The sequence below is a fragment of the Mus caroli genome, unplaced genomic scaffold, assembly GCF_978045245.1.
Source record: "Mus caroli unplaced genomic scaffold, Mus_caroli_1 scaffold_18, whole genome shotgun sequence".
NCBI lineage: Eukaryota > Metazoa > Chordata > Mammalia > Rodentia > Muridae > Mus > Mus caroli.
This window is the reverse complement of record NW_028227273.1, coordinates 56,158,634-56,168,730: the sequence shown is the minus strand read 5'-3', so window position 1 is coordinate 56,168,730 and position 10,097 is coordinate 56,158,634. Positions and strand designations below refer to the sequence as shown.

At 36.7% G+C, this 10,097-nt stretch overlaps 1 protein-coding gene across 1 annotated transcript; it reads right to left on the bottom strand.

Annotated features, from left to right (window-relative positions):
- Positions 1–3,587: 3,587 nt before the first annotated feature.
- Positions 3,588–4,526, bottom strand: LOC110284155 (olfactory receptor 14J1-like). Its single transcript, XM_021149840.2, has one exon. The coding sequence runs from the start codon at positions 4,524–4,526 to the stop codon at positions 3,588–3,590; it is 939 nt and encodes a 312-aa protein (XP_021005499.1).
- Positions 4,527–10,097: the final 5,571 nt, after the last annotated feature.

Here is a 10,097-nt window from a genome sequence, read left to right as displayed (position 1 = left end):
CTAAGTTTTTCATTTTCTGCACAGTAATACATTGTGAATCTTTGTATTTGTTCCCATATACTGCATGTGTAAGCTTCTCTGAAGATGCTGAGCAAGGCACTAGTCTCCAAATATTGCAAAATGCTCCAAGGAGTAATTTTACTTCTATATCCCCTTAGCAGTACTGAGTTTTTAATCTCTATCATAAGTTTATCTAGTCTCAGGTTCTTGGCCATCCAACAGTGTCAGGAATGGGTTCCATCTTGTGGGATGGTTGCTTATTCCCACAATTTATATGCCACCATTTTATCAATGTGTCTTACAAATATTTCCCCATTGTAGATAGAAAGATTTGTGGGATACCATTTGCCTTTATTCTCTGGAAACTCTTCAGTGTGCTTTATAGTACCACAAACATCAGTCTACAGTGTGAAATGCCATTAAGTTAAGTTATTACAGGTACTGGAAGGACTGTTTGGGGATGAGAGATTACTTCTGTCTCCTCTGTTATTTGCCAACTTCAATGGTTGCATTCATTTATGCATATATTTTAGGAAGCATCTACTATCTTAGGTTTCCTCCATCCCACCCCTCAACTGATGCATAGATTTATCTGTCCCTTATTGCATTTCCTCCCTCAACCTCTGCTTCCCTTTCTCTCTATGTTTGATATTCCTCTCCCAGTGCTGGCCATATACACCCACAGCTATCTATTGTATTTTCCATTCTTAGGAAGATTATACCCCCTAGTTCCTAGCTCTATACCTAACTTCTGTGGCTATGCAGGCTGTAGCTGGATTATCAATGATTTAACAGGTAGCATCCAAATACAAGTGAATATATTCCATACCAAATCTATCTTATTGGGTCTGGATTGCTTAACTCAGGATGATGTTTCCTAACCCCACCCAGTTACCAGTGAATTTCATGGTTTCATTTTATTAACGACTGAGAAATATCCCAGTGTGCAAATGTACCACATTGTCTTCATCCATTTATCCATTGACAATTATCAAGGCAGTTTCAAATTTCTGGCTGTTATGAATAGAGCTTCAGTGAACATGTGTGAGCAACAATCTCTGTAGTAGGATTTAAAGTCCTTTGTGTATGCCCAAGAGTTGTATAGCTGGATCCTGAGACTTATCTAGTCCAAACTTCCCCACACCAATTTAGCTTTAAATTTGTAGTGGATTGATGTTCACTTTACTGTAAATCCTAGCCAGCCTGAGCTGTCCGGCATGGATGCTGTACATATTTGCTTTTCAGTATATCCTCCTCAGTCACATAAACAGAATAACCACTAATCATGGAGTAATAAAAACACACAGAATTAAGTTATTAGAACCATATGCTTGCTATTTGTAGACACTGTTAAAAGAAATAAACTGTGCTTGAAACAGGTATAACAGCAATGCTACAATGGGTGTAATAATAATAAGATTGCCAGATGAATGAAGTAAAAGCACTTTACATATCTGATATTCAATTTAGTGATTAATATTCCTGTCAGGATGAACTAAGATTGTGCAAAATTCCATCTTTCACAAAAGTGTACAGCCTATGACTTGTGACATTTATATAATCACCAAAAAAAGAGGATCAAATCATTATTCAACGTTTCAGGAAAACTACAGTACACGCTAATTCTCTTGAGCTCAGAGTGTCATGAAGGAGCCATGCCCAAGTATTTTTCCAAGGCAGTGTTTGTGCATGTTCATGTTGTCTTAGAAAAACCTTCACTCAAAATAAAGCTCCGTTAAGTAGGAAAAATTAAGAAGAGAATAAGTTATCCTGAAAACAATAAATGAACAACACAAAAAACATAAACTTAGAAATTATAATTCAATTTAAAAAACTAAGACAGCAATTAGCAGAATGTAGAGGGAAAGAGGAAAAGAGAAGCTGCAGAGAGAGCAGAAGGAACAGGCAGGTTTTACCTTACCAAGGGACAGAACAGGTCTTTTCCTAAGAACAAGGCAAGTTCAGTCTTATTAAACAGTACAAAGCTTTCTTCTTACAGACTTGCATTTAATTCATTTAGCATTAAAAGGGTAGAAAATTTTCTTTCTCTATGTAATAAAGATTGGAGACCATTTTTCATCCAGAATGATTGAGTTCTTTCTGCACTGATGCTTAGTCTTTTGCTGCAAATGCATATGTAAGTTTGGATATATGTGTAAGTATGCAATTATGAGGATCCATGTAAGCTGGGCCCAGAATGGAGATTTAAGAAATTTGTATGCATGAATCTGCATATGAATTTATGTGAGTTTAATCCACATCTGCTTGTGTAAAAGGTTTTTTCCTTGTGCAAGTGTGATTATTTTCTCCTGGTTCAATAGAAATTTACTGCTCCAAACTTCCCCCTAGCCTGACAAGCAAGAGGCATTTGGATAAAAGGGGAAAGGCACTAACAATTAATCCATTACTTAATCCCCCACTCTTAGACTAAAGGTGTTAATCACCTAAGCTACTGCCTTTTAACCCTCAGAAGGAACTAGGAAGTTTTTAGGACTTTTTAGAAGCTGTCAACAAACACTTAATAGAGTTAGAGAGCTATAACATCCGGAGATCATCAGTCTTTTTTTTTAATGATTAATTCTTCTTATTAGATATTTTCTTTATATACACTTCAAATGTTATCACGAAAGTTCCCTATACACTCCCCCAACTCTGCTCCCCTACCCACCCACTCCTGCTTTTTGGCCCTGGCATTCCCCTGTATTGGGGCATATAAAGTTTGCAATACCAAGGGGCCACTATTCCCAATGATGGCCGACTAGGCCATCTTCTACTACATATGCAGCTAGAGACACAAGCTGTGGGGGTACTGGTTAGTTCATATTGTTGTTCCATCTATAGGGTTGCAGACCCTTCAGCTCCTTGGGTGCTACAGGAGTCTGACTCTGTGCTCCCTTTATCCAAATAGCCTGGGAAGCTCCCAGAACACTTTGAATCAATAAACATATTCTTTAAAATTGTGAAAACGAAATTTGAATTTTTATTATTACTTATAATACTATAGAATATATATATATATATATATATATATATATATATATATAAAGGCAAAAGTGAGTGAATATATACAGATAAAATTTAATATGAATTGAAAACTGTACTTCAGTAAAATTACAACTGACCTTGCAAGTTTACCTAGTGATATTATTTATATTTATATAAATATGAATCTTGATAGTTAAAAATAAATAATTGACATAAAAATTATGAGTTGGTGAATGAAATGGGGCTAATAGTATTACTTTTCTTCTTTTTATTATTGTAATATTGTCTCTGCAAAAGTCTTAAGATACCTGAGAAGGTCAGTGTGTGTGAGTGTATGTGTATGTATGTATTTGTGTGGATGCATTAAGAGGTAAGCAATGAATCTTTATCACAAGGATTTTAATATTTTTATTAATTTCAAGAACAACAGATTTATATTAAAATGCAAAGAAATAAGACATTGTACATCCATCAAGACAATTGTTATATAATGTAGTTTATTTAAAGAAAAAAAAAACATTGCCCTTTATTAACATTAGGGATTGAAGGAATCTTACTCTTGTTTATAATTGAACAGCCAGTAATAACAGGGCAAAATGATTCTAACTACTGAATTTTCCACTCAACAGTAACTTCCTTACAACACTCTTTATAGCATCATTTCTCAAACTGTAAATAACAGGGTTGAGAGTTGGAGGTAGTACTGTGTAAAAGACAGAAAATAAGAACTCTAAAGCAGTTGGAAAGTCTGTGGTTGGGTTTAGATATGCAAAGATGCCTGTAGAAAGAAACAGTGAGACAACAAACAGGTGCAGCAAGCAAGTAGAGAAGACCTTAGACCTGCTTTCAGCAGAGGGCATCCTGAGAACTGTGGAGAATATGTGGACATAGGAGATGACAATCCCAACGAAGCAGGCAAAACCTATTACTGACAGGAAGTCAGCCACTCCCATTATTACAAGGTAATCATTAGAACAGGAGAGCTTGAGCAGCTGGGGGACATCACAGAAGAATTGGTGAATTATTTTGGCCCTACAGAATCTAACAGAAAATATGGTTGCTATATATAGGGTTCCTGGAATACTGCTGCCTAGCCATACAGCTGTCACAGCCCACCTACACTTTCTGGGACACATGATGATCTCATAGTGGAGAGGAAGGCAAACAGCTATATAACGATCATATGACATCACTGTGAGAATGGCCAGCTCACCCCAGGCAAAAGCTGTGAAGAAAAAAATCTGCAGCATGCACTGTCCATATGAAATGTAGCCACCTCCTGACAGTGAGCTATCAACATACTGGGGAACTGTGACAGAGAGGGATGAGAGGTCCAGAATGGAAAGGTGCTTCAGAAAGTAATACATTGGATACTGGAGCTGTGGGTCCAGTGTTGTGATGGTGATAATGATAAAGTTACCTGCTGAACCGAATAGGTATGCCACCAAGAAGAGCAAAGCATGTAAGATCTGCAGCTCACAGTTGTCAGAGAATCCCCTGAGGAGAAATCCGCTCATTGTGGTTATATTTTCCACTATCATTTTGAAAACAGAAATTGTGATAGCAGCTGGAAAATAAAACAGTACAATAAATGCAGTAGAAAGAACCTGAGGCATTATTTATTTTTCATCAATATTTATTTCAATAGTTATTTTCTCTGTGTACTCAGTCATGTAAACTTGTTGAGAAACTTAAGTGAGAACACATTTTTCACATCTCCTTAGATCTCAAGATATCCAGTCATAAAGCAGTACTTACAGGTGAATGTATAAGTGGGCCATCACTGGGTTCTTTCAAGGAATGTGGTTTGGTTTGCCCCATGAAAAAAGCACTATTCCACAGTCCCAGTTGAATCCCATTGCTTTTCTTTAATATATCAGTAGCTCGTCAGCGATGGACTGTGAAATGAGTTTTTGAACATAGATTAGGTTGGCTATGTATAGCTTGGGCAGTGTACCATGTTAGCAAGTTAAATAGGGATTTATAGTAAATATACCCAGAATTAAAATACAGTTTGGTTGTCCACTAGAAACAGCTATTCTATTTAAAAAACAATGCTGTCATTATAGCAAGAGGATATTGGTTATTGTAGAAACAAGTGTAAAAAATAGTTTTAAGTGCTATACAGGAGTTACTGAAATCAATAAGAAAAATACCTGTGAAAGGGTAATACATGACATTCTTAATTTACATATCCGATTTCATTTTAAGGAGTGTTTTAGGGAACAAACAACTTCTATTTGAATTCTATTCCTGTTTAACTGCTGTTCATAGTACTTGTCTTCAGGTGTAGCCACCAAAAAGTTATTAGCTCTTACCAAAGCCAAAGAGAATTGCAAAGGATGATGGTGATTTCTAGAGATGGCTTAAGATGTGGAGGAAAATGTTCAATATCCAATAAAGACTTCAAACTTAAAGTCATTTATTTTTCCACTAAAAGTCATGCTTGAGTTTATGGTCCTTTTGATATTTGAGGACTTGAAAATAACCTATTATTCTCTGCTTGCAAGATGCATGTTGGTGTCTGAGGGCTAATGAGAATAAAATGGAGTGTTAGTTTCCTGTGTGTTTTTCTTGTACCATTTGTGAGTTCTAGGCAACAAAAGCAAATGAAATATCATACAAATTTTCAAGTTTGCTTAACATTTTTGTGCTAACAAATGTAATTATAGAATAAATTTTCAGGTGGTCCTTTTTATTTTTCATTTAATGGCATCTCTCTTTTGACAACAAAAACTCACTCCAGCCCCCTCACACCTCTTTCTCAAAGAATGAACCTACACCCAAATACCTGACAGGATGTTGGAATTTGATTGCAGTTAAAGTGATCTTAGAGCCAACCATGACATTAGAAAATGAGTCCTAGGACCTGTGGCAGGAGCATGCTGAATTCAAACCAGTGTGTGCTCCACAGAAAAATCCTCCATTTATAGAGACATAAATCACTGTTAAAAAACGTAGATAACTTTTGTTTCATCTGATACAACTCTTTTGTTTGAAAGCCTCTTGTCTCTTTTTTTGTGTACCTCAGTCATAACTAGAATCTTTCTAGAAAATCATCGTACTGTTTAACTTCTTTAACATTTCATATACACAATAGATATCAGATCAAATCAAGATGTCACTTATGTTTCTCGCAGTTTTCTTCTTTTCAAAGTCGTTGCTTTGATAGTAATTTTCTTTGAGATTGGTAAAATGATAAACATTTCTAACTATTGTTCTTAATAAATTTTATATTGGTTCATTTAAATTAACATTTCAATCTGATAAATCAAACTCATTTAATATTAATATATTAATCTGCCAATTCAAACTAGTACACTGGAAATTAAGAAAGATGAATAATATTGATCATTTATGTAAATGAGACAGGAGACATGTTTGGGTCCTTCCTAAAATAGGTGTCCCTTGATCTACACAGATAGTTTAATCAGCTTGTAGATAAACATATTAATAGAAAAAAATCAAGTGTTCATAGCTTAAGTAACAATATTGGGATCAAGTTACATTAATTTATACATATCCAAAAACACACAGGAACAAGGTAATAATTACATTGAACATGGCTACTTGGGCAGTTTGTAATATTGATATCTGACAGCTGTTGAAGAAGTGCTTTAACTGTATACAGTAGTGTCACATATGCAATGCAAGAATATAACATGTTAACTTTTCTCATTCATTTAGTAGTCTTCTCTCATGGTCTCTTACTATGTTTATATGAATTTTTAGAATCGGTTTATTTTCAGTAAGGTGTCCTTGCTTACTTGTTCTAATGTTAGCCTTGATTTTCCAAACTAAAGTTGTAAGGTTGTGACAGAATTTCTATAAAAGACTTACATTTCCTCATCCAAGTTCAGGAAACTCAATACAGGATGACTTATTGTGTATGTTTGCTCTCCAAGCTGATCAACAATTTCTCATATTTCTTGTCCACAGTTGCAGACTTTTAAATCATATTATTTCCCTAGAGAACAAATGTGGTGAGCTATCTTCTTCAGGAGAGGGGATGGAATTGGAACTGTACTCTTTTTTTGTAATGGAAATTGGACTTAGACAAAGTTACTTTATTTACTCTGACTCCATGTCACCTGGGACATGGAGTCCCTAAAATTTCCACACAGCTGTTGAATTGTTTTGTGATCTTGTGGTTTACTTGTCCCAGCTCAGTAATTTTCAGTCCTTAGTAGACTTGTAAATCTCCAGAGAACTGATTAGAGCTCAGAACTCTGGGCACCACACTGAGTGTCTCTGATTCAGCCATTGCAGTCAATAGTTCATGGGGGCAGATTATGGTCTGAATATCACAGGTAGAGGACTAGTGTGTAGCGAAGTTGTACATTTCTGACATACAGTAGAAAATAATGTAAGAAATTATTTGTCAACCATAGTTTATTCTATCAGTTATTTTCAAAGTGTTCATAATTTATCAGTTAAACTAATAGAGGAAATATAACTACAGCAAGAATTCTTTTTATGTGAAGTTTAAAGTTGGTGTTAGGAAAGGATGAATGTTGAGTGTGACCAAGTCACAGTTGATGCCATAGAAAAAATTGGTTTGACATCCAGTGGAAAAAAGACAGCATTTTCAAGAAATAGTGCTGGCTCAACTGGTGGTTGTCATGTAGAAGAATGGGAATTGATACATTCTTTTCTCCTTGTACAAAGCTCAAGTCTAAGTGGATCAAGGACAGCCACATATAACCAGAGACACTGAAACTTATAGATGATTTAGTGGGGAAAAGCCTCAAAGATATGGGCACTGGGGAAAAATTCCTGAGCAGAACAGGCTTGTGCTGTAAGATCAAGAATTGACAAATGGCACCTCATAAAATTGCAAACCTTCTGCAAGGCAAAAGGCACTGTCAATAAGACAAAAAGACCACTCACAGATTGGGAAAGGATCTTTACCAATCCTAAATCTGATAGTGGACTAACATCCAATATATACAAGGATCTCAAGAAGCTGGACTCCAGAAAACCAAATAACCCTATTAAAAAATGGGGTAAAGAGATAAACAAAAAATTCTCAACTGAGGAATACTGAATGCCTGAGAAGCACCTGAAAAAATGTACAACACCCTTAATCATCAGGGAAATGCAAATCAAAACATCCCTGAGATTCTACCTCACACCAGTCAGAATGGCTAAGATAAAAAATTCAGGTAACAGCAGATGCTGGCAAGGATGTGGAGAAAGAGGGACACTTCTCCACTGCTGGTGGGATTGCAAGCTGGTACAACCATTCTGGAAATCAGATTGACAGTTCCTCAGAAAATTGGACATAGTACTACTGGAGGATTCAGCAATACCTCTCCTGGGCATATACCCAGAAGATGTTCCAACTTGCAGGAAAGACACATACTTCACTATGTTAATAACAGCCTTATTTATAATAGCCAGAAGCTGGAAAGAACCCAGATGTCCCTCAACAGAGTAATAGATACAGAAAATGTGGTACATTTACACAATGGAGTACTACTCAGCTATTAAAAACAATGAATTTATGAAATTTTTAGGCAAATGGATGGATCTGGAGGATTTCTTCCTGAGTGAGGTAACCCAGTCACAAAAGAACACACATGATATACACTCACTGATAAGTGGATATTAGCCCAGAAACATAGAGTACCCAAGATACAATTTGCAAACCACATGGAACTCAAGAAGACCAAGAAGAAGGAAGACCAACCTATGGATACTTCATTTCTTCTTAGAATGGGGAACAAAATACCCATTGAGGGAGTTACAGAGACAAAGTTTGGAGCTGTGACAGAAGGGAGGACCATCCATAGAGTGCTCCACCTGGGGTATCTATCCCATAAACAACCACCCAACCCAGACACTATTGCATATGCCAACAAAATTTTGCTCACAGGACCCTGATATAAGCTGTCTCTTATGAGGCTATGCCAGTGCCTTGCAAATTCAGAAGTGGATGCTCACAGTTATCTATTGGATGGAACACAGGACTGTCAGTGAAGGTGCTAGAGAAAGTACCCAAGGAGGTGAAGGGGTCTGCAATCCTATAGGAGGAACAACAATATGAACTAGCCATTCTCCTCAGAGATCTTGTCTCTAGATGCATATGTAGCAGAAGATGGCCTAGTCAACTATCAATGGGAGGAGAGGCACTTGGTCTTGCAAAGATTATATGCCCTAGTACAGGGGAATGCCAGGGCCAGGAAGCAGGAGTGGGTAGGTTGGGGAGCAGGGTGGGGGGAGTGTATAGGGGACTATTGGAGAGGAAATTAGTAAAGGGGCTAGGATTTAAAATGTGAATGAAGAAAATATCTAATAAAAAATTTGGTTGCCCCTTAAAAATGAGTTATTCATTTCTATAGAAAGAAAAGCATTACTTTCTTTTGATTGAAATAAAAATATCAAGATTTTTTTAAAAGTCTCCAACAGAAACGCAATTACATGATATTGCCAAAAGCTTTCTGAACAATTGATGAAGTGAATTGTGTAGAGCTTTGCCTCATTTGAAGCATCAGTTAGTTACAAATTAGTGATGCCCAATTCCTCTCCTGAAAACACTGGAATTGAGGGACAAATGAATAGTGATATTGCTTTTTCTATTTTTCCATTTCTGGAGAACAAGCACAGCTGTGCTACCAAGTTATATCTCTACAGCTATTCATATTTAGGTTTCTACACTGATAAGTGAACCAGGTATGTGATTTTCAGTGCACTTCCAGACCTCCATTTTCAATTCTCCAATCTCATCTCCATTGTGCAGCAGACAGCTTATAGAGGCCTGTCTACCCTCTATTTCCCCATAGACTCCACAGTTCCTTGGGGTAGACCCAATTTTCCTCCCTCCTTCCTACATATTTTCTCACCCCCATTCTCCTAGTCTATCCCCATTCATTTTTGTCAGATCCTACTACCTAGGAAAACATTCTCTCTAAGAATCCAGTTTCCCCACCTGGCAGGGATACAGAAAAAATCTGTATCAGGCAACACACAGCCACCATAAGCTCCTAACATCTAGTGGAGGCAACAGAAACCAAGGAGTGGAAAACCCACCCTACAAATACAAGACAAGATATAAACACCTAGAATCACAATCACCCCAAATCTACTTGCTTAGATGCCAGAATGAAAAA

Bases quoted from the DNA above. Each gene is read 5' to 3' on its own strand.
- LOC110284155 (XM_021149840.2), bottom strand. From the start codon at position 4,526: ATGATAGTGGAAAATATAACCACAATGAGCGGATTTCTCCTCAGGGGA.